The 25,101-nt window shown below is 35.5% G+C and overlaps 1 protein-coding gene across 14 annotated transcripts in view; it reads left to right on the top strand.

Moving 5' to 3' along the window:
• The window catches only part of DMD (dystrophin), a 2,269,491-nt gene that overhangs the window by 903,682 nt on the left and 1,340,708 nt on the right, over nt 1-25,101 (top strand). For all 14 annotated transcript variants that reach the window (XM_050777140.1, XM_050777144.1, XM_050777148.1 and 11 more), the window contains one exon: nt 2,577-2,726. In XM_050777140.1, coding sequence (XP_050633097.1) covers nt 2,577-2,726 — 150 coding nt within the window. The remainder of the gene's footprint in view (nt 1-2,576; nt 2,727-25,101) is intronic.

The raw sequence follows: 25,101 nt of genomic DNA, 5'->3' as shown, positions 1-25,101 counted from the left end.
ATCACTAAGTTCTACATAGATACTTTACCTAATTAAATCTACCACAAACCTGCAAAGACAGTGTGAATAAACAGTATCACTGCTTTAGGGCTAATCAGGATGATAATATGAAACATTATTTCCAGTTTAAAAGCTGCATGTATTGAATTGGAACATATTTTATACTTACTTAAAATCACAAATTTACACCTTACAGAATGTTTTGAGTTATTAAATGGATATGCTTTAATATTGGAAATATATCTTTAAAATATTCATAAAATGTAACTACACTTTTAGGTTTTACTTTGGAGACTTTTAATAATTAAATTTTAAATGAGTTTGCATTTATAAACTTTGACTTATTTTAACTTCTGACATTGAGTCATTCAAGCTCTATGCATTTTAGTGTACTTTCGACTTATCTATATGTAATGAACATGTTGTTTTAGAATAGTATATGTACATAAAGCTATAAGTAGTATAGCCCCTGTGTAAATCTATAAAATAAGGAGCATAAGTTATTCAAGATGTGAAGAAAATGTAAAATATTTCTTTAGACAGAATAGAATTGTAATCCTAGGACATCAGAGCAGACACCTATGGATCATTTTATTCAACTTCCTAATTCTCAAAAGAAAATTATAAAACCTGCAAAGGTATTAAAGTACAATAAATGAGGTCTTCAGTGGGCTTTAATTTTGGCCCTATTTGACTAATCATGACTATAAATTTGTCGTATTCAGAGAAGTTAATTGACCAAACATTTCTTGTGAATCAACAATGTGTTACATGTTCTAGAAAAGATGCAGTAAACTTACAGCACATTAATAAAAGGACAGTGGCCAGAACAGAAGATATGATGATGTTGTTATCCTATGAAGTTGTCAAATTGTACATGGAGCATCATGCTGAATTCTTGATATCACAGTTTAAGTGATGCACTGAAAAACTAGGGCATGTTCAAAAATGAATGTTAAGGAAAGAGAAAATTTGAAGCCATAAGAGTATTTAGAAAAGATGGGGGAAAAAAAACCTTACCATTACTATTTACTATTTTAGGTAAGGCTCTCACAATGCCCACAACACAGACAAGCAGGGAGGAGGAGGATTGCAAGTGCTCTTATCTTTTATTCCTATCTTGTGGTCATAATTTCTGATTGTTCCTAATTCAGATAATGGAGCCAATAAAGGAGATTCCACAGTGAAAAAATAAACAAACACATACATAAAATTGGTTCTTTGGTAGTGTTGCTGATGCTCATCCAGGAGGACATTTTGAGTGAAAAGGGCTAGATCACCATGAATCAAGGATAGAAAAACTGCACGACTTCTAGGTTTTCTTGCAACTCAAGATATTTATAACTGATCCCTTAATTTTGCTTTGTTGCTTTTTATCCACCTTTAAAAAAATTTAGCAAGGTATATACTTCATTACATCTTATAAAATAAAGTATCCATTAAAATTATTTACATCCATTTTGCAAATAAATATTTACAAAATTAAGATTTGTTAAAAATAGTAAGGAATACAAATTATAAGGAAAATTATTAACAATTTCATTGTTCTGCTCAAAAATTTGATGGTTTTTTAAGTATTTTACAGGTTATGGTGATGTTTTAAATATAAATGTATTTAGGAAGTCTCTATATTTTTATTTTCTTGAAACTTAATAGGAAAATATATTGAGGTTGCTCAAAATTCAAGAAAAATGCATAAACAGGAAAAATTATAAATATGTGTTGGAACATTTTCATTTCTTTAAAACAAGGAAAACAGAATATTTAATAAATGTGTTAAAACATATGCCCATCGCTTATTCTACAGATATGTTTGAGGTCCAGTAAGATGAAATTGAATCCCTTGTTTTCCAGCATGCCTGCATTTGACACTGAGATTCACTTTCATCATATTATCTAGCCAGGCAACTTTGTTAATTTTCAGCAGTATAGGAGATGGGTATTATTGGGATATACATAACAGAAAATCAGACAATGGCTTAAGCTCACAAAATAATCTTTTCTCACCACAAAAAGAATAGTGAAGGGAAGTTACCCAGGGATGAGGATGGTTCAGCCATATTATGAGGCGAGTAGGCACTCTCTTTCTGCTCTCTATTCCTGAGCGTGAAGGACCTCACACTCAGAGTCATAGCCTCCCTGTGCAAAGATGATTGTTACACCTCCAGGCCATGCATGTGCAAAAAAGTAGGAAGGGCAAAAGGATTCTTCTTGAGAGAGTATTCCTTTTCAAAATTGTGTCACTTGGACATCACTAGCTATCAAAGAAGGTGAGAAATTTAGTGTTTTACCTCTTCAGGTTTTAGAGTTAGGGGACATCAAGGAAAAAGGTGGTTGTGAATCAAGTTTTAAGTTCTCAGTCCACAACACTGTCATAATCCCATGAAGATTCCTGTAGAATGACATCCTATTTTTTGAAGCAAAAATGCTCCTTGGTGTTTTTAATCCTAATTAAAATTTGCTTTAGATTGATTATGACTTAATTATATGTAAATCAGAAGATACTGAGCATTGTGTGATAATTCAATGTATTTAGGAAGAAAAGAGAAATAGTAATTATTGCAAATGTGTTTCAGTCACTTGAAAATTTGATGCAGCATTCAGAGGATAACCCAAATCAGATTCGCATATTGGCACAGACCCTAACAGATGGTGGAGTAATGGATGAGCTGATCAATGAGGAACTTGAGACATTTAATTCTCGTTGGAGGGAACTACATGAAGAGGTATGAAAATAAGTGAAAAATCTCCTTAATCTAGTTTGCATTAATGTATAGCAGATACAGGCCTCTCAGATAAAATGAGCAATACTTTAAATATTAGCTTTCAGGTTTCAGAGACAGTCCAAGGCCAGACACTGGGTAAATTCTTTACATGTGTATTATATCATGTGATTTCACAAAAACATGATAAGTTAGGATTTTAAAAAGGCAACTGAGACATACCAAGGATAGTAACCTTCTTGGGTCTACATACTCTGACCACAGACTTCTTTTTCCTGTTCAAGATGATCCAGTATGTGTGGGTATCCTTTCTCACTTGCTCTCTCATTTTATCCCTCTCCCTCCACTCCACACACATTTGTTATGTCATATGTAATCTGCTAATAATACATGCAATTCTGTTAGTACCCTGTATTATTTGTTCTTCACAAATAACACTAAATTTCTTATAGATAAATTTTCATACATCACACATGGTGTGATTTTTCAAATCAATACTAAAACAAAATAGCAAATTTCTCCTAGTCAGTGTTTTGCATACTCTCTCCTAAGGATGAATTATTTGTTAAGAAGAAAACCTATTTTATAATAATGTTTAGTTTTATTTTCACTTACTGAGTTACAGCTACTACAGGTGTGATATGGTTCTATGGTTTGATAATAAAAATTTCCTATCCTTCATAACTTATAAACATTGATTAGTTAAGGAAAAGTTATTGATTTCCTAGAATGTGCAAGACATAAAAACAAATAAGGTATGAAGAGAAAAAGAATAAGGAGGGTAGTAACTAGGGGAGTATGCAAGAAACCATTGATTATTTAATGATTCATTGAATAGTCAATGTCGGGGACCTTTTGACATGCCTACAGATTGAAGAGGGGGAACATCTTGAGTAGGAAAACCTCTTCTCTAATTCTGAAGAGAAGTAGGTGAGGGTGGGGCAGATATCTGCAAATGTACAGGCAGCGGCCTCCAGTTTGGAATCCTGCTACTATATTTGGTGGGTGGCATATCCATATTTTATCCAAATCAACATAAGGAATTGGGGATTAGAAAAGGGGAAATCCAAACAATCTCTTGATCCTTCATCACTGTTGCACTATTGCTGGATCTGAGTCAAATAGATATGGCTATGTGGCAAGTAAATTGAAGATCATTTCAATGTGGGTTTTGATATGGAATTGGAATGTGTTTTTGTTTCTATTTGAATATTAGTGTCAGGTAGGAGAGAGCAGTTCAGGCAAAAAATTAAAAGTCGTTGTAAAACTGACCTTGGCTTAGCTGTGAAAAGACTCTTTTGTTGAGACAGGGTCTTGCTCTGTCACTCTGACTGGAGTGCAGTGGCATGATCATGGCTCACTGTAGCCTCAACCTCACTGGGCTCAGGTGATCTTCCCACCTCAGCCTCCTGAGTAGCTGGGACTACAGGTGCATGCTGCCACTCCCGGCTATTTTTTATTTTTTTTGTATTTATTTTTGGTGATATGTGGTTTTGCCATGTTGTCCAGGCTGGTCTTGAACTCCTGGGTTCAAGCTATCCACTTGCCTTGGCCTCCCAAAGTGCTGGGACTACAGCTGTGAATGGCCACACCTGGCCGAGATCCAACTTTAATGTTTGACATTTTTCAGTACTCATCTATTCTGTCCTTAGGAATAGCTTAGTCTCTAATTTTACCTTGGTATTAACTCTATTAATGTAATTATCTTGCAATCCTTTATTAACACAAAACTACTTATAACCTTCTATTTCAAAGGTTGTTGGTATAAAACCTGACATTTCCCCCAAATAAAAAATAATTCAGTTCAGCAGCATACCTTGGTTCAACACCTATTCTCTTATTTTCTGGACTGAGTTGTTAAAACATAAAAATTTGAATAAGAAAATACTTGAAACTTGGTCTAGTAAAACCCCTTGTATTAGTCAGGGTCCAGACAGGGCACAGAAACCACACGGTCACTTAAACAGAGAATTAAGTATTAACTACTTACTGGAAATTAATTTTAATAGAGAATAAAAGAGATCTCTAAAGAATACCCTAAGCCTGAGGAATAGTACCCAAAAAAGGAACTAATATGGAACGATAGGAGCTCAACCCAAGGCTGGATTCGGACTTCTTTAGAAAGGGTGTGTCTGCCTCCCATGGGATGACAGAGAAGTTTCCTTCATTGACCCAATCCAGAACAAGTCTATAGCCAGTGGGCTGAAGCTAGTGTGAAGAGAATATTGGAGTGGAATGCTGACAAAATTCACAGAGAAGTAGCCTATGGTGGGGAACCATTGAATTTGCTAGAAAGCTGGCTGGTGTATTCATTGGACATGTTGGGAAACTACCTGTAGTGGATGCTGCTAAACTTGAGGAAATGAGGTGGGGCTCCAGGAAGCTACCTATGGATTTGCCACCCATCCTCAACTCGCTTGTTGGGTACCCATAGAACTTGTCAAACACGACCCATAGTGTTGCTGGAAGTCTTTTGGGTAAAGCGGGGGGATGAGGTGAGCCTTACTGGGCATTCCATAGGCCAACCTAGAGGCACAGGATTGAAAAAGAATTGAAAGCACACTGGAACAGACAAACCTCTACCTCCCCCATTGTCACTCCAGCACCCTTTACTGATAGAACTTAATAGCATGCCAGCTGACAAGGGGAGAAATATTCCCATATCAAAACCAGGATTATGTTGAAAGGCAAAAAATTGATAACTGGCAAATCCCTCTGTAATTCACTGGCTATGTGATCTTGAGTAACATTTTTAAACTTCCATTTCCTCATCCTGTTTCATGGGGTTTTTTTTTTTTGTGAACAAAATATAAAATGCTGCACTTAAAGTACTTACTATGGTTCCAGGAACATAGTGCATATTCAATAAATTATTCAATAAATTTAATAAATTATTTTGTCTTTACTAGATCATATGCTAGAGTATCAGCCCTCAAAAAAGTGTGTGTGTGTATGTGTGTGTGTGTTTGGGTATAAATATATACATAATAGTACATATGTGAATATATCTATAAATAAATAAATATATATGTGTATGTGTGTGTGTGTATATGTATATATCCCTCTGAGGGCAGTGATAGGTAAATAAATGCAGATAGTACAATATGAAATACAATGAAATGCACATGCCTCCATTAGTTAAATAAAATGCTAAGATAGATAAAAAGGATTTTTATCACCCTCTAAGCCATAAAATCAGAACCTCTCCACTTCAACCTCAGTGATCAATTAAGCAGAGTGTTAAAATAACAATAAATCTAAAATAAATAAATTTGAAACTATTATCAGTCCTAGCTGTGTTTATATTACATATTTGGCCAGTAATTTGAAGTTATTTGACAATGAAAATAAAGCATATGTAGTCTTTACCGCTTTCATGAAAACCACATCGTGTTAAACATGATATGCTTCTCAAATTCTGTTGTATCAGCATGTAATAAACTGATGTGACCTTAGAGATACAATGTTAAATTAAAACAATGTGTAATAATAGGACTTTTGTATTTCTCAGGCTTTACTCAGCACTTTGATCAATTCCAAACTACTTAGGTAATAAAGACACACCTATATTTTGTTAGCTAAATCAATCCTTTGGATATTTCCACTATCTAGTTAAAAAGACTGGTGTTTTGATGCAGTAGAATGAGCCTTGGGATACATTATCTGAGGGGCTGAAGAAACAAAATGGTACATTAATGTGTTATAATCAAGAATTCTGAATTTGTTTTAGGCCATGATTTTCTTGATTTTTGGTTGGTTAAAGAAAAGCAGTTTTTATTTTATTTTATTTTCTATTTTTATTTATTTATTTTTGAGACAGAGTCTCTCTCTGAAGCCCAGGCTGGAGTGCAATGGCACGATCTTGGCTCACTGCAACCTCCGCCTCCTGGGTTCAAGCGATTCTCCTGCTTCAGCCAGTTTTTCTATTAATAAACAAAGTACCCTTTAATTTGAGGACGAGCCTTAACCCATTTTTAAAAATCAATTAAGTGCCTATGTCAGAGGTTTGTGAGGTTTTTATATTGCCTACCTAATGTTTCTTATAGCTGCAATTATGCAGAACTAAGGTAACATTCAATTGCCTGTTAAATCAATCAAACAGCCAGACTTTTATTGCCTATGAATATTTAAAAGAGATTCACTAGATCCCATTCCTAATTTCAGAGTGTGAGTTTGCATTCAAATAAGTAATAAATTATTTCCATCACTTCAAAAGGCATCTTTCATTCTTGATAATCATATGGCAGTATATTTTCTACTCACAGTAACGATTTGAAAGATGGTTAGCAAACCAGGCAACATCTCCAAAAGACATACCAAATCATACAATTTTTACAACTATTATAATAGCTTTATTCTCTAACAGGGTAACCAAGCAGCTGAAGATGTTTTAGTAATGCAACAAAATGAATAATAATATTGGTAATAGTATTTGGTTACAGAGGTCCAGGTACTGTTTTTATGTCAGACATGCATTTTCTCATTTCGTTCTCACAATAGCCTTATGATACAGGGTGGTGTTTGTTTTTGTTTTTTCTTTTTGTGAGATGGAGTCTTGCCCTGTCACCCAGGCTGGAGTACAAGGGTGCTATCTCAGCTCACTGCAATCTCCGCCTCCCGGGTTCAAGCGATTATCCTGCCTCAGCCTCCCAAGTAGCTGGGATTACTGGCACATGCCACTATGCTGGACTAATTTTTGTATTTTTAGTAGAGATGGAATTTCACCATGTTGGCCAGGCTGGCCTCAAACACCTGCCCTCAGGTGATCCACCCGCCTTGGCCTCCCAAAGTGCTGGGATTACAGGTGTGAGCCCCCGCACTTGGCCGATATAGTGTTTTTTATATTCCCATTCTATAGAAATGGAAAGGATAGTAAAGGCCCTAGGAAGAACCGATTGAGCATTTAGACCCATCTCTTTATACTTGAAGCCTAGGCACATGACCTTTTGGCTACACTACCTCCAGTCTCTGTGACCCTTTTCATGCATTAAATATAAAAACTCTCTGCTAATAAGTGAATATGGCAATTAACTAGTTCCCCAATTTTTAAGGAGAACTTAAAACATGACCTTAGAAATATTAGGGCTGACTAATTAAAATAAAATTTAGAGTCTTAAATATTAAAGTCACACATTTAGAAGTCCAAAGCCTTTACCACTTCTCTTGATGAGTGATTATTTCACCTGTTTCGTGGATTATTAATGCCCCCATTTCAGTCACTTTTAAAGATGACTGTAAGTTGTTTTGCCTGACATGAAATAGCAAATATACTAAAAGAGAAAATAATCAAAATTGGTTAATTCTACTGAAATAGTAGTGTTTATGATAGACTGCTAGAGAGACCTATTAATTTTTCCTGGTAATTATGACTTTGAATTTTTCCCTCAGTGTCACATCTGCCTTAGCATACATATGCCAGAATGGAAGAATATTCCTTGAAGGAAGACTATAAAGTAATCTAGGAAAATAAGTGACATATTATGCTTTATTAATTTGTCAATATGCTTCTTTTTAGAAAATATCTGTCTATAATAAGAGAAGTAGCCACTACTTGTTGAGCACAGTTTTATGTCAGTCCTTTTGCTAAGCAGTTAGAAGCAACATCAAACTTAAATCCCACATTTGTTTTATGAAATAGATTTGATTAGCTTACTTCACACATGTTGTGATAGGGCTGACTTCTGTTCTCAAGGGCTAGGACAACTAAGTCTTCTATAATGCCCTCTGCAAAGCACCAGGATGCTGGAAAATGTCTAGTAGATATATTTTATTTTGCTTTCAAGGAAGTATAAGTAAACTTTTAAAGGCCAGGAAAAAAATCAGATGAAACTGAAGTCATACCGTAATATGACTATGACCACTGACATTTGTATTGCCCTGGAGTTAAAAGCTAATACTGGGAACCCCAATTTTAGGTGAATTAAGTCATTTGGTGGAAAAGAAATATCCTCTGGCTCAAGAAAATGGGGAAGCTAAACACAGATTCCACATAAAACTGGGGTTCTCTCAGTAAAATAATGGGCAGAGAGACTTCTATCTGTGGAGAGAACAAGCATAAAAATGCATCTGTCTTCTCACTGTGAGTGAAAAGTAATAGTAAGAATAATTATAATAATGTCACCTGAAAATGTGTGTAGGCCTATTCTTGTAAGGTAAGGAACTCTTGATTGTATATTATCACAAAGGGTAAAGAAATATCCAAACAAGGGATTAAGTCAAAGTGGCACCAGGTTAGGAGCGTCCTAATATTAGTTAGAAGCAAATGCAAATTCTTTACCACGAAAAGTGCCCTCAGTGTCCTCACAGATTAAACTCGGAAATTTGAGCTCAACATAAACACATAAACACACACATACACACACACACACACACATACACACACACACACACACACACATACACACACACACACAGAGACGCAGACACACAAGAAAAGCCATCATGAAGCAGTCAGCCCATACAACAAAGGGTGAGTTTACTTCTAGAATTTCAGATATTAGAATTGCAAGATGTATAGTATAAAATAGGTAAAATATTATAGAAATAAATGTTATTGAAGTTTTCAAAAAATAAAACATTGTAAAAATGGAATAAATCAAAATTAAACAACTAAAATTAAAAATTAGAAAATGAATATATATTTTATATATATATATATACATATTAGTTGAAAGAAATGAATTAAGAGAAAACTAAAAGATAATGTACAGACTGTGTTACCAAAAACTAAGGAGATGGAAGATGTGAGCAAGAAGGTAATAGATACAAGGGTGGGGAGTAGAATATGAACATATAACTTATCTCAATGGGAGTTTTCAAAGAGGAGAATAAAGAAAATGGAGATTGTTATTACTCAGTATAAAAAATCACATAATCCAATTTAAAAGTGGGTAGTTGAGCTCAATAGACATTTCTCCAGTGAAGACATACATATGGCCCACATATATATGAAAAAGGTGCTCAAAATCATTAATCATCAGGGCTATGTAAATCAAAACCATAATGATATATGTCTTCACACCTGTTAGAATGGAAACTATTTAAAAAGAAAATTGAGAGATGGCAAGTTTGGCAAGGATGTGGAGAAAAGGGCTCCTTGTACTCTGATGGCAGGAATGTTAATTTGTGCTGACACTATGGGCAACAGTATGGAGATTCCTAAAAAAAAAACCAAAAAAACTTAAAAACAGAATTACCATATGATCCAGCAATTCCACTTCTAGGGATATATCCAAAGGAAATTAAATCAGAATGTCAAAGAGATTATCTGTACTCTATTGTTTATTGCAGCACTATTTACAATAGCAAAGATATGGAGACAACCTAAATGTCCATTGACAGGTGAAAGGAAAAAGAAAATGGGGTATATACATAAAATGAAATATTACTCAGCCCTTAAAAAGGAAGCAAATCCTGCTGTTTGCTGTAACAACATGGATAAACCTGGAGGACATTATGCTACATGAAGTAAGCCAGACATAGAAAGATAAATAATACATGGTACCACTTATATTATGAATCTAATACAGTCAAACTAACGGAAGCAGAATGTGGAATGCTTCCTGCCAGGGACTGGGGGAAGGGAAAAAATGGAGAGGTATTTGTAAAAGGGTACAGTGTTTAGGTTATATAATATAGATAATTCCCAGAGATCTACTGTAAAGCATATTGCCTGTAATTAACAATACTCTATTTACTTAAAATTTGCTAAGAGGATAGACCTTATGTTAAGTATTCTGTTACAGAATAATAATAATACTAGAACAGGAGGAAAGTTTTGGAGATGATGAATAGGTTTATGTCATAGACTGAGGTAATGTTTTCATTGTTTTATATTTATCTCAATTCTCAGCAAGTTGTATATGTTAATTATATACAGCTTTCTTGTATGTCATAAGAATTTTTTTTTAAAAAAATGGAGATGGAGTAATATATGAAGGATATTAAAGGAAAAGTTTTGAGAGCCAGTGACATAAACCATTTAAACAGAAAGCACATTATGTAACAGGCAAAAAAAAAAAAAAAAAAAATACAAATCTAATCATCAGACATATCACAGTGAAAGTGCAGAAATCCAAAGACAAATTTATATTAGCAGCCAGAGGTTAGATGGATAACCTACAAAGGAATGAAATTTAGACTGACATTAGACTTCTTATCTACAACAATGAATAAGAATAAAGCAATGGAAAATATTTTCAAGATACTGAAAAAATTACTGTCAACCTAGAATTCTGAACTCAACAAAATTAGTTCTTCAGAGTAAGAGGAAATGGGACATTATCAGAGTGAAAGTGAGATTTTACCCCAAGAGACCCTTACTACAAAAACAACTAAAATAAGTATGAAGAATTAGAAGTAGTAGAAAAATAAGTTGTAAAGGTTTTAGATACAAGTAAGTATGATGAGGCCGGGCGCGGTGGCTCAAGCCTGTAATCCCAGCACTTTGGGAGGCCGAGACGGGCGGATCACGAGGTCAGGAGATCGAGACCATCCTGGCGAACACGGTGAAACCCCGTCTCTACAAAAAAATACAAAAAATTCACTGGGCGAGGTGGCAGGTGCCTGTCGTCCCAGCTATTCGGGAGGCTGAGGCAGGAGAATGGCATAAACCCGGGAGGCGGAGCTTGCAGTGAGCCGAGATTGTGCCACTGCACTCCAGCCTGGGCGACACAGCGAGACTCCGTTTCAAAAAAAAAAAAAAAGAAATGTATTCTACAAGTAAGTATGATGAAAAAATAGTTAAGCTTTTAAATACAAAAGGCATTTGTTTCATAAAATATATAAGAATATCTAATTTGCATTTATAATAATTTTGATCTAAAATACTAGATTAAAAACAATATGGAGGGGAGGTATAGTCACAAACCCTTTTATTTAGAAAGAGGGTAGAGATAGTGTCTACATCTTGACTTTATTATGCTGTAATAAATTGTCAGGGATAAACACTAATGGAGCATCCAGCTTGCAAGCAATAAAAGAATGATCAAAGGAACAGTTTTCAATCAATATGCAGTAAAGCAAGAAAGAAGGAAAACAAATCGGAAAAATATGAGATGAGCATAAAATAAAAGATAAGATGGTAGAAAATAGAAATAGAAAAAAATAGAAGAAAATGGATGGTAGAAAAATACATCAGCGGCCGGGCGCAGTGGATCATGCCTTAATCCCAGCACTTTGGGAGGCCAAGGCAGGCAGACCAGCCTGGCCAGCAAGGTGATACCCGGTCTCTACTAAAAATAAAAACAAACAAACAAAAAACTATCCAGGCGTGGTGGCAGATACCTGTAATCCCAGCTACTTGGGAGGCTGAGACAGGAGAATCATTTGAACCCAGGGAGTGGAAGTTGCAGTGAGCTGAGATCGCGCCATTTCACTCCAGCCTGGGTATAAGAGCAAAACTCCGTCTCAAAATAAATAAATAAATAAATAAAAGAAAAGAAAAAAAAAATACATCTGTAGTCCTAGAACTATTTGCTCAATACATTTATTGTAGAAATGTTCAGAATAAAGCATCAAAATTCAAAGTATATTGTTTTTGAGAAAGGATTAATCAATAAAAAACTTAGACACCTAATTTATTTCCAGCAAAATAGACATTATGGTCAATATCATTATTAGGCAAAAAATGGAGCAAAATATAACAGTTCTAAAACTTGTACATACCTGGCCAGGCATGGTGGCTCACGCCTCTAATCCCAGCACTTTGAGAGGCTGAGGTGGGTAGCTCACCTGAGGTCAGGAGTTCGAGACCAACCTGGGCAGCATGGTGAAACTCCATCTCTACTAAAAATACAAAAATTAACAAGGTGTGGTGGTGCACACCTGTAGTCCCAGCTACTTGGGAGGCTGAGACAGGAGAATTGCTTAAATTTGGGAGGCAGGGGTTGCAGTGAGCTGAGACTGCACACTGCACTCCAGCCTGGGTGATGGAATGAGATTGTGTCAAAACAAACAAATCTTGTACATACCTGGGAAAATAACTTTACAATACATAAAGCAAAAGTTCACAGAATAACAAGAATAAATACACAACTACATCAGCATGGTGGGAAATTTCATAATGCCTCTTTCAAGATACCAGACAAAAGTTAGTGAAGACAGTGATGATGAACAGTTGATAAGTTGGATATAAAGACTGTATAGAGAACCCCAAATCAGAGTGTAAATTTGATCTCAAGTACATAGAAATGTCAATACATTTCACATGCTCTTAAATTTGTAACAAGTTAGAATCAATAGTAAAAACTTGACTAAAGTAAATAATTCATGGGTCAAAGATGAAGTCAAAATGGACAGTTAAAATTCATAGAACTGAGTGATAATACAAATTAGAATTAAAACTAATTGGCTCCTGTTAATTTTTATAAAAGAGAGAGAAGGACTGAAAACTAATGAGCTAACTGCCCATCTCAAGAAAATAGGGAAAAGTATAATAAATGCAGAGAAAGTAAATGGAAAGAGAAGAATTCAAGAACAGAAATAAATAAAAACAACATGGAATCAATAAAATTTAAATGCCCATATTTATGTTTTAATTAGACAAATCAACTGAGAGGGAAGTAAAAAAAATATACAGTTTTAAGGATGAAAATGTTATAACTACAGTTATAACATACTTTTAAAATATAGAAAATACTAGAAACTATGCAAATACATTCAGAAACTTATGTGAAATGGATGAATTTCTAGGAGAATATTGCTACAAAAATGATGAAAGAGGATATAGAAAGCCTGAGGAGACAGAAATTTAATCACAAGTTAAAAGTCTTCCTACAAAGACTACATTAGACTGAGATTGTTTTACATTCAAATTTGAACACACTTTCTAGGAATAGGTAATTCCAATCATCAACAAACTCAGAGAGTAGAATATACAAAGCAGTATACATGTCTGGAAAATACAAGGTTAGAAAATTTTTTTTTACCAAAATCAGACAAAAATGAAACAGGAAAGAAAACCCTATACCAATTTCAGTCATTAATTAATAAGGAAAAGTTCTGAAACAAATTATTGGCCAACTGGATCCAGGTGTGTATGAAACAGTGTTTAAACTTAATGTTCTCCCTTTCCTTTCTATATTCACTTTTTATAATACCTTATGCAATGTCATGGCTTTAAATACAATTTACATGCTAATTATTCTTAAAATATTATCTCTGGCACAGACTTTTGCCCTTAACTTCAGACCATATGTCCAGCCTCCTATTGTGTATTTTTCTCTTTGGATATCGCACAGGCTACTCAAACTTGACATACTCAGATAACAGCTCCTATCAAAGCTACCCAACACCGTTTTCCCCATCTTTGTTAATGCCATCTCATTCCTGGAATTTCTCTTACTAAAACTTCTAAAACGAACTTTGGTTCTTGTTTGTCTTTACCAGCCTTTCTCTTAGCAGATCTGAAAGATGATCTCAACAGATCTAAACATCATCTAGTGGGCAATGAGAGACATATTTTCTTGTATTAATCAAGTTATTTTAACTTCAGTCACACTAGGCCCACTTTTATGCTTGCTGGTACTACTAGGTAGGGTACTACTAGAAAGAAATATCAAAACTTGTGGCCTCTGAGAATGGCGTGAACTCGGGAGGTGGAGCTTGCAGTGAGCCGAGATAGCGCCTCTGAACTCCAGATTCCGTCTCAAAAACAACAACAACAACAAAAAACTTGTGGCCTCTGGCTATACATAGGCTGTTGCCATAAAGAGATGGTATTAAACCTATGCTCCAGATGATTGAAGAAGTTAAATATCTAAGGGGGAAAAAAGGCTGACTCTCCATCTGTTTTACTTCTAAAATATAGGTATTATTTTCAGCAAAAAAAAAGTAGTCCAAAAAAGATGAATCTATATACTAAATTATTGATCAGATTACCCTTAAGGACTAAGGTTTTGGAGATGTTCAACTTTAATGTGAAGTATATGAACAAGGTGAGCTGTGTTTAAAGAGTAAAATGTCATAAGCTACTGAATTTTCTCTAAAGTGGTAGAATGCTAGCAAACCAAGAATAATGCAAGTTCTAAAATTTATCTCCCCCTCCTGGGACATAAAAATACTTAAAATAATTTTGAGCTCTTTTCTAAGTTGTTCATAGATAAAATGCAGGACCTAGAACTTAAAGCAGGGGTCATTACTAGCTGTATTTCTGTATTGTTTTTCTTTTATGTTGGGGGTGTATAGGCAGGTTTTTTATATAGGTAAACAGTGGATCATGAGGGGGTTGGTGTGCAGATTATTTCGTCACCCAGGTAATAAGCATACTACCTGATAGGTATTTTTTTCTGATCCTCCCCTTCCTCCCATCCTTCATCCTCAAGTAGGACCCAGTGTCTGTTTCCTCTTTGTGTCCCTGTATTCTCATTATTTAGCTCCCACTTATAAGTGAGAACATGTGATATTTACTTTTCTGTTTCTGCATTAGTTTGCTAAGTATAATGGTCTCCAGCTCCATCCAAGTTCCTGCAAAGGACATGAACTCATTCTTTTTGTGACTGCATAGTGTTCCACGGTGTATGTGCACCACACTTTCTTTAGTCTACCATTGAGAGCATTTAGGTTGATTCTGTATCTTTGCTATTGTGAATAGTGTTGCAATGAACATACGTGTGCATATGTCTTTGTGGTAGAACAATTTTTATTCCTTTGGCTATATACCCGGTAATGGGGTTGCTGTGTTGAAAGTTAGTTCTGTTTTTAGCTCTGCCAAACTGCTTTCCACAAGGGTTGAACTAATTTACACCCCCACCAGCAGTGTATAAATGTTCTGTTTTCTCTGCAGTCCCAACAGCATCTGTTGTTTTTTGACGTTTTAATAATAGCCATTCTGACTGGTGCGAGATGGCATCTCATTGTGGTTTTAATTTGCACTTCTCTAATGGTTGATGATATTGAGCATTTTTTTTCATATTGTTGGCCACATGTGTGTCTTGTTGTGAAAAATATGTGTTTATGTCATTTGCCCATTTTTAATGGGATTGGGTTTTTTAAATACATTTGTTTAAGTTCCTTAGAGATTCTAGATATTAAACCTTTATCAGATTCACAGTTTGCAGAATATTTCTCCCATTCTGTAGTTTGTCTGTTTACTCTGTTGACAGAGTTCAACAGAGGAACTCTGTGAGGAAGTTGTTTAGTTTAATTAGATCTCATTTATCAATATTTGCTTTTGTTGCAATTGCTGTTGACATCTTCATCATTAAATCTTTTCCCATTCCTATGTCCAGGATGGTATTGCCTAGGTTATCCTTCAGGGTTTTTAAAGTTTTTGTTTGACATTTAAGTCTTTTATTCATGTTGAGTTGATTTTTGTTCATGGTATAAGATTTTATTCTTCTGGATATGGTTAGCCAGTTATCCCAGCACCATTTATTGAATAGGGAGTCCTTTCCTCATTGCTTGCTTTTGTCAGCTTTGTCGACGATCAGAAGGTTACAGGTGTGTGGCATTATTTCTGGGCTTTCCATTCTGTTTCATTGATCTGTGTGATTGTTTTTGTACCAGTACTGTGTGGTTTTGGTTACTGTAGCACTACAGTATAGTTTGAAGTCAGCTAACGTGATGCCTCCGCTAGCTATATTTCTTTGCTCATTTCCCATTCACTCCTTCTCTCATTAAATATAGTTGCCATGTTCCAAAGTGAGGAGGAACAATTGTGAGATTAAAATTTGGTAAAAGAGAAAATGGGCAGCGGAAATAGAGGCAATAAATGTGTGATGATGAAAAAATGAGAAAGAAAGGCCAGTAACTGAAGTTGAATAGTAATAGGGCAGAAAAAATGTGTTATTGATTTTCAGGATAATAAAAAATTAAGCATGTTTGTAGTATAAGGGAAGATCCAATAGAAAGACATAATATATAAAAGCAAAGTCTTACAAGATAGGATGCATAAGCAAAAAAATGGAAGGATTGACTTTGGAAGTGGGAAAGAGAAAATTGAGATAAGACAAGGATGTTTTGAGGTGGAGAGTAGTAAGTTTGAGAAAATTTATCCACCAAGGACTTGATCCCTGAGAAATAGCTAACTCTGTTTTCAGGTTGTTTAGGACTCTTTGCATGGGAAAGGGGGTTGGGAGAATGGAGAACTGGTGCCACTGAGGAAATGAGAATGAAAAGTATTTGGAATAGGAGTTCTTTTGTTTTAAAGATCCATTTAAAATCAGGAGAAGTGTTAGAGAATAATATCGTAGACTCAGTAGTAGCCAGTGCAATTATTCATAATGGAAATAATCATTTATCTGACTTTCTCCTGTGATTTTCTGCAAAATAATTTTATTTAAAACCACACACATACAGCCACATAGAAAATCAAAAGTGAAGGGACTTTTCTTTGTGTTATCTTTGATTAGCATCTCCAGGGTGTATTTGATTATATTCCGAAACAACTAGGATTCTAGTGTGAAGTCTTTTCTTCCAGCTATATTCATATTTGCAGGTCATTCATTAGGTTAACGCCAGTATGTCACAGTGTCCTAGTGCCTCTAATGTGAATTTCATGTATTTTTTTTTTTTTACAATCTTTCTAACTTAACCAATTTAATTCAGATTTTTATTTCAGTCTTTTAGCTGTTGGCTATTTTTTCCCAAAGTATCAGGATCTGCTCTATAATTTGGGGGACTCAGGGCAGAAAGAAAATGCTGAGTCCCCTATTAAAAAATTAAGCATTGTAAGATGGCAATCGCAGAGCATTAAACCAAGCATGGACTCTCCTAAGCATGGGTTACTGCATAACTGCACAGGTTGCATGCCTTTGAAGCCAATTTCGGGTGTCATTTTATACATTTGGTTATTTGTACACCTGAATTACTTTTGATAAGGTTTGGGAGTTAAGAATTTAGGCTCACTTTTATAGATTATCATTCCTTGAAGATATTTCATTGAGGATAATTAATTAATAAATGCTTTAATATTTAGAAAGGTGAAATTTTTGTCTTATTCTTAGTGTGCTAACAATGGATATAGCTTCTAGGATTACATCTTTCCATACTTTACATTTAGGGCTTTCTTTCCTTACAGTAGAAAAAAGGATATTGGATATCTTGAATCTTGACTTCTCCTAGGTTGAATGCTCTGCAATAAAACTTTTGTCTTTATATAAAAATTGCACTGCAAGCAGACTATTATGGCAGACATCTGTGTTCAAGGTGACTGCAGTTTTCAGCTGAGTAGTGGACTATGCAACTTGTTCTCATAATAATATTAATTGAATAATTGGTCAAGAAGAGTGATTACATTTTGAGGGGAAGAAACTCACTTGCGTAACATTTACACACAGATAATAAACTAAATACCCCAGACCTCTTTAATGTAAGAAAAATAGTCAAGAATGTATATGCTATTTTCTTTGTAAATTGGAAATGTTTCCTTCTCTATTTCCTGTATCTTCTTTTGTTATTTGAGAAAGGGATTTTTCTTGTCCTACCATCAATTGTGTGAGTTACCTTGATTCTTGTTTTTAATAATGTTTTAAAATGCATCTTGTATTTTGAATGTAATTACTCTATTTTATAGCTACAGGAACTGAAAGAGTACATAGCCTTCACAAAAGGGTCTGTGGTAAATGTGTTTAATTTTTATTTTAATCACCATGAATCATGGGTTTTTTCTTTGTAAGTAGTAATTCCATTATTTTTAGATATAATTTACCCTACTTCAATCAATAATGTTTCCTTGGACAGTCACATTTACTTTTCCAAAATATTATATAAAACAGTTAAATTTTTTTGTCTGTCTGTATGCCTAGTATAGGATATTAGCATTTTTGGGGTCCAGACACAAAGGGACATGCAAACACACATATATACTTGCATGTATTTATATATACATGTATATAAGCACATATATATACATATAATCATGTACTGCATTTTAATATATGATTAATATTTAAGTATTAAATACTCTAGACAAATTACGTTTGCTCTTGGAGGGCTTTAATGTATTTCTGAATGAGCGTTAACACATCCAATTAATGGTATCTTCAAATTTGTCATAATTTGATAGTTATTTCTTCTAAAGTTGGAATAGCTCTTCTCCAAGGGCCTACCAAAAAAAAAACCAATAAAGTTGTAATAGCAAAAGAGGGAGTTAATACATAAAGGAAAAACATTAAGGCCTAAAAACTAATCAGTTGTAAAAGCTAAATCAGTAGTATGGATTGGTAAAGTAGCATTTTAGGGATAAATTTTTGGAGTGAAATTTCTCTTTTAAGTTCATCTATGTACCTTTTCAGAAAAGTTTCTCAAGTTTATACCTTTATTTTAATGAAACTTGTCAATAACTTTTACTTATCTGCCATGCTTGACAATTAATAGTTAATTTCTATAACACAAAATACTGTTCTGAAGGTAAATATTCATCTCTCTCTTTCATCTTACTTTTTACCACTCTCAACTTCTTTAAAATTACTTTCTTTGCAAGCTACTTCATAGATTCTTGAGATTGAATAATCAAATCTGTTATTTATTATTCAGGCCAAATTTCTAACAATGTTTATTTTTTTAAAAAAGATAAATGGGAAAGGGAATGTTAAACAACATTTATTTGCATTGTATTCTAGTGTCCCTATATGGAATAAGGAATAAAAATATTTTCCAAGTTCATCAAGCTGTCTTTTAAATCATAGAATGCATATATTCATTAGTAATTTTCCATTGAAAGTATCCAATAAAATTGGAGAATTTTCTTACTGTTTCTACCTCACTGCATTTCGTGTATTCTGATCAGCATTAATACCAATTTCATAGCATTCTATCGTTTGCTCTTTTTTGCTGCGAACCCAACTGATTGCATTTTCTTACCTGTTATTTTGTTGTTGTTATTTGAGGCATCTTTTCTTTCTAACTTTAGTCTTCATAGACCTTCTCAATTTCAGCTCATCATCAAAATTACACAGATAGAAGGGTATAGGGACTTTAGTGTACACATACCCCCTTTTGACTCTGTCTGATTTTCTAGTTTAGTAGATTTTGATTGAGGCTGAGAACTGTATTTGGAAAAGTTCATTCTGATTATTATTCAGGTTTGTGAATCCTAGTCCAGATAGAGCTTTATCAGCACATGTATAAGGTCCACTTTGCTAAGTTACATTATGTGTTAGATTCATTCCTACTGTGGACCACTAATTTATTCTTGCCCATCCACTGCTCATGACAGATAGATGATCTCTATATTCCAGAAATGAACCTCAACAACTAAACCAAGCAGAAGAAAAAGTGGTTTTCCTTCAGAGCCACAGTTCCCTGCTGGAATAGAATGAACACTTTCTAGGAAACTGCAGCAAATTTTCCATGACATGGAAAGGGCATCACTAGGGTCCTCATTACACGTTACCTCTCTCCCTCACCCAAACCATGATGTTGACGGAACAGATATTTCCTGTGGGGAAGATGCTAAGCAGTCCTGCGTGGCTGTAGGCGTTGTCCACATCTTAATCTTCAGCTATATCTGTTGTATAACAAGTTTAACAATCCTACAAGTTAAAGCCTCACACCAGAAACTTGTTTATTCCTCTCCCATGCCAAGTAATTCCAGCACAATGGGTTTCATCTATAGATGATGAGGAGATGCCATTGTGGGGTGATGAGGACATAGAGAAGAGAGGAAGTTTGAAGCCAGTTTATTTCTATTTCAGCCAGCTTAGTGTATTGTAAGAACATTTTGTAGCAGATGACCCTAGTCTGTAACAAGGAATTGAGTGTAATGCATCATTCTGCTAGTGTTTATCCGTTCCCTATGCTCACATAAACACACGAGTCATCTTTTTGCACTCCCAACCCACTCCTAAAGCACTATAAAGAATGTTTAGAAAGCAGAAAGAAAAGCAGCTGTTCTATACACCTTGTTCCTGCTGTTCAAGGTGCACATCCCATCCAAATGAATCATATCGGAGCCAAAGATCCTGGCAGGAGCTCTCTCTTACAAAACTGCAGTCTTGTCTATCCTAACAACTTGGAGCACAAAATATTAGAAAACCTTGTAATAACCTTAGGACAAAACAGTGTAGATATTGACTGAGCTAGACTTGAGGACTTTTTCAATGTAGTGTGGATAAGTAAGATGACAGGAAACCATAAGCAAACTGTGCCTTGCCCATCAACTTCTCCAGAGCCATGACAATCATCTGGAGTATTTGTGATAAATATTGTTAATCTTCATGTATTTGGGTAGGACGAAAAAGGACCGGTCGTCCCAGACATTCCAGGAGAGAGGAACATTTTTCCAGTTTCTCTGATACAATTTCAAGTTTGAACCAATATGAATTACAATTGACCACAGAGGCTAGCAAAATCCATAGCACTTTAGTTCAAGAGAACCTGAACACTGGCCTTAGACTATTATGAGCCTACATCACAGTAGAAGGAATCCAGCAGAGCTCTCTAATACACATCAGAAAAACACCATTTCTAGTTTTCAAGGCTGTATTTCACACTGCTTGACTGAAGATTGGAAACTGTTTTATTCATAGGCAACCTGTGTGGCCATCCTTACCTGCTCTATAAAAGGAAGTGTGATGGATTTGCTTCCCACACATCATGTTAAGTCCAGAAAGCCGGAGATGCTGTGTTGAGTTTCTATCCTGAGAGTCTGAATTCCTAAGTAGAGGGACTAACTAGTTCCAAGGGTTCTTTCACTCTGAGATCTTTGTTACACTACTGTACTGACCGGATATCACTGCCCTTATTTAAGAGGAGTATCAACTGGCTAGTTCATCTACGTCGCAAGGACTAGTTTGCTCACAACCACCAACCTATCTGCAATTGGCCTCAGTATGCTCTCTCTCACTTGGGTACTTCTGTGCTTGGCTAATTAACCTATACCACTCAACTTAGAAGCACCAGCTACATTTTTTCTAATTTTGACTTCTCATCTTTTCCCTGCCTATAATTTGCATTAGGAGAGTCACTGCATTCGTGGCTTCCTGAGACAATAAGAGGAGCAATTGTCAGAAATCAATCAATTTGTTCAGTGGCTGTATTTTGTTTGTTTATTCCTGACCATCATTTATTGCTTTATGTTACAACTTGATTTTAACCCCAGATTTGGACTTTTGTCTCATATATAGACTTTATATACATGTCTCAATCCTAACCAAGTCATCCCTGGAATCTGATTCTGTTTCACTATTCCATATCAGGAGAGAGTGACTTTAATATTTTAATTATTTCCTGTATCAATTATTCACTGCCTAAAGTTTAGACTTTAATAATATGAACACATGTGTAGTCAAAGAGTACCTCGCCATTGGGCCAGAAAAATTTCACTGACTTAGGGTGGCTCCTGAAGTTACCTTGAGAAAGCTTGGATCTGATGAATCCTGTAGACTTATTTTATGTTTACTGAGTAATGCTTCACTCACTTTCTTTTTGAAACTTAAATAAAGCATCAGTTTGCTCCTGTCGGGGCAGAAGACCAATTTCACTTGTCTACCCGTGAAGATAAATGGATGCAGCAAGAATCCAGAAATGTCTTAGATATATTACCATATAGGTCATTGACCACTCTATCAATGCTCTACTTGAAAGTGACAGCTATCTAATGACAAGTTCCACTGATAAAATGATTCCCAAACATTACTTTCAAGTGTGCTTCCTTCAGAGGTCACAGAAGAACTTCAGTGACCTGCTAAAACCTAAAACAGATGAAGTTCCGATTAACCATGACACCAACAGTTTTCACATTTATATTCTTTCCTGACAAAGAAAATTATAGGAGCTCCATGCACATGGCTTTTGGGTTTTCCCCCAGGTGTGTTCAAACCTAGTGACATTAACAAAACATAAATCTAGAAGCCTCTCGTGAATAATGTAACCTTCTTTATTTTATATTTAAAAGATATGTATTCAAACATGTACACATCTTTGTAATTATTTATAGCCTACATCCCTATTAAATACATTAACAAATATGCCACAGGAAAAACCACTGTACCAGAGCCCCTTACAAGAGTTACATTTAAAGTGGGTTAAAGCAACACGGTTTTAATTTACTTCGTCTTTCGTGTCCAAGGAACACAGTGTGAGACCTCCTTTAGGAAAAAAATAGGACAAACTAATTTGAACACAGAGCAACAAAGTGAATCTTATGATGAGCTATGAGCATTGGTAAATTATTCTTTCTGTTGTAAATTATCCTCTTCTCCTTCTGCTTTTCTCTTAATCTCGATTTAATTCCCTTTTCAAAATCCTACCTCTATTCTTTTTGAAAAACATTTTATTAAGCTGGTATAAGCATATCTAGACATCTAGAAATTTTTATATAACTTTTAAAGGATCTATTAACATCATACAAAGTTATGGAAAATAAAGTGTTCATAGCTAATCAATCTCAAAGAGATCCAAGTGTACAATACAATGTGTGCCTCAAGTGTCAGCTTCTTTAAGGCTGTCATCTTGCCAGTTCTAAACAACTAAAAATTGTAAGAACCAATTTCTGAGGCAAATAGAACATTCTTAGTGGTCCTTAAATAATTCCTGATACTTTTATGGTGTGCTTCTTTAAAATTATGCTTTAGAAATTTAAATTGTTTGTTCAGCAACGTTATCAATCAGTAGGCAAGTTGTTGCATTTGACAGCAGCAATAGTACTCACATGGATTATTTATATTCATGTATGTTGGTAGATGGATATAAAACATGTGATTTGCTAGCAGTTGTATGAGACAAAAGCATCAACATATCTTTCTTAGCTTTTCAATCATGTGATACTACTATAATACTCCATTTTTCACAGATGTTTCTTAAGTTCTTCTTTATCCTTCATACCTTCCATAAACCATTTTCTATCTTCTTCTGGCCCACATTCTAGATGTTCTGGATGTCTGTCATTTTTCTTTGCCTTTGCTTCATTTGAGCAAGTGCTGAATTGATGGACTGTGTTAGTAGTTTGATGCATGGTTTGAGCCAGATAGATCAGAAACAGGAAATGCTTTTAGATCATCCAGATAGATGGCACCATGAATAGACCCGATTGCTTTCTGGCCTCTGAGGTAATAAAGACTTAAATGTAATTGGGTTCAGCTTAAAATCTCAATGTCATATTTAATTTAATATTCTTCCTTGTTTCCAGCTTAAGCTTAAGCCGTGGTCTAAAAGACTTGCTCTGGAAGGGAAGCGTGGTTAGATTCCACCTTACACCACCACTGCCTTATTTATTTTCTTTCTTTTTTTTTTTTTTTTGAGACGGAGTCTCGCTCTGCCGCCCAGGCTGGAGTGCAGTGGCCGGATCTCAGCTCACTGCAAGCTCCGCCTCCCGGGTTCACGCCATTCTCCTGCCTCAGCCTCCCAAGTAGCTGGGACTACAGGCACCCGCCACCATACCCGGCTAGTTTTTTGTATTTTTTAGTAGAGATGGGGTTTCACCGTGTTAGCCAGGATGGTCTCGATCTCCTGACCTCGTGATTCGCCCGTCTCGGCCTCCCAAAGTGCTGGGATTACAGGCTTGAGCCACCGCGCCCGGCTTATTTTCTTTCTTAACTCGGCTTCAGTTATATTATTCTCCAATGTCCTGGGAAGCAGGAATTAAGGAAAACAGGCAAATGTCTTCTGTTAACTAGCTATTTGTAGTATTGAGTTTATGATTTATGAGTCGCGTGTGTGTGTGTGTGTGTGTGTGTAACAGAGATACAAACATTGGGTTTATTTGGGGTGCAAGTATGCGATCTTTAAGAAGTCATGCAGAAGCTCTTTTGTTTTCCCATCTTTAACAAGGAAAGTATGCTCTATAAAAACATCTTCAAGCCTCTGGATCCTGAGGTACTCTTGCTCCATAGAAGAGTGTTCCTGGTAGACAGCTCAAACATGGCTGTCTTCTTCCATGTTCACTTCACCTATTGAGAAACATTTGCCACACCAAGCACTGGGAAGTACAGGCTGCCCCCTCTCTTCACTGTATCATATATAATTAATTTTTTACCTGTCAAGTAGGCATAGAATTTCTGAAGCAGACATCTTCAGAAGCAGAGTTGGTGATTAGGTGTCATCCCCATCTACTCTGGACTCCCAGACCCTGCGATCAGTGATCTTGGAGCTCCACTTAACTTGCTTGGGGCAAAAAGGTCGAAGTACCATCTTTTATTCCCCCTTAAGGCATAAACAGAGGGAGCCATCCCTACTGTCCCTCTGGGCCATGACTTCAGCAAGGCAATGATTCTCTATAAAACCTTCAGAGAGTTTTAGTGTAAGTAGGTATGGTGGAACAACAAAGGCAAGGCCAGTTTTCCCAGCTCTTTGGTAAGCCCTTTGCTATGTCCTGCTATTTCCATTGCTTAGAATGAGAGAGACTTATTACTTGTTATTTTCAGTTTAAGACTATAGCCAGAATTCTAAGACAACAGATAGAATTCAGTGTATTCATAACCATAGTGACAGTTTCAGG

The sequence above is a fragment of the Macaca thibetana genome, chromosome X (assembly GCF_024542745.1).
Source record: "Macaca thibetana thibetana isolate TM-01 chromosome X, ASM2454274v1, whole genome shotgun sequence".
NCBI lineage: Eukaryota > Metazoa > Chordata > Mammalia > Primates > Cercopithecidae > Macaca > Macaca thibetana.
Note: the sequence above shows the minus strand (reverse complement) of the source record. Positions and strands in the feature narration are given on the sequence as shown.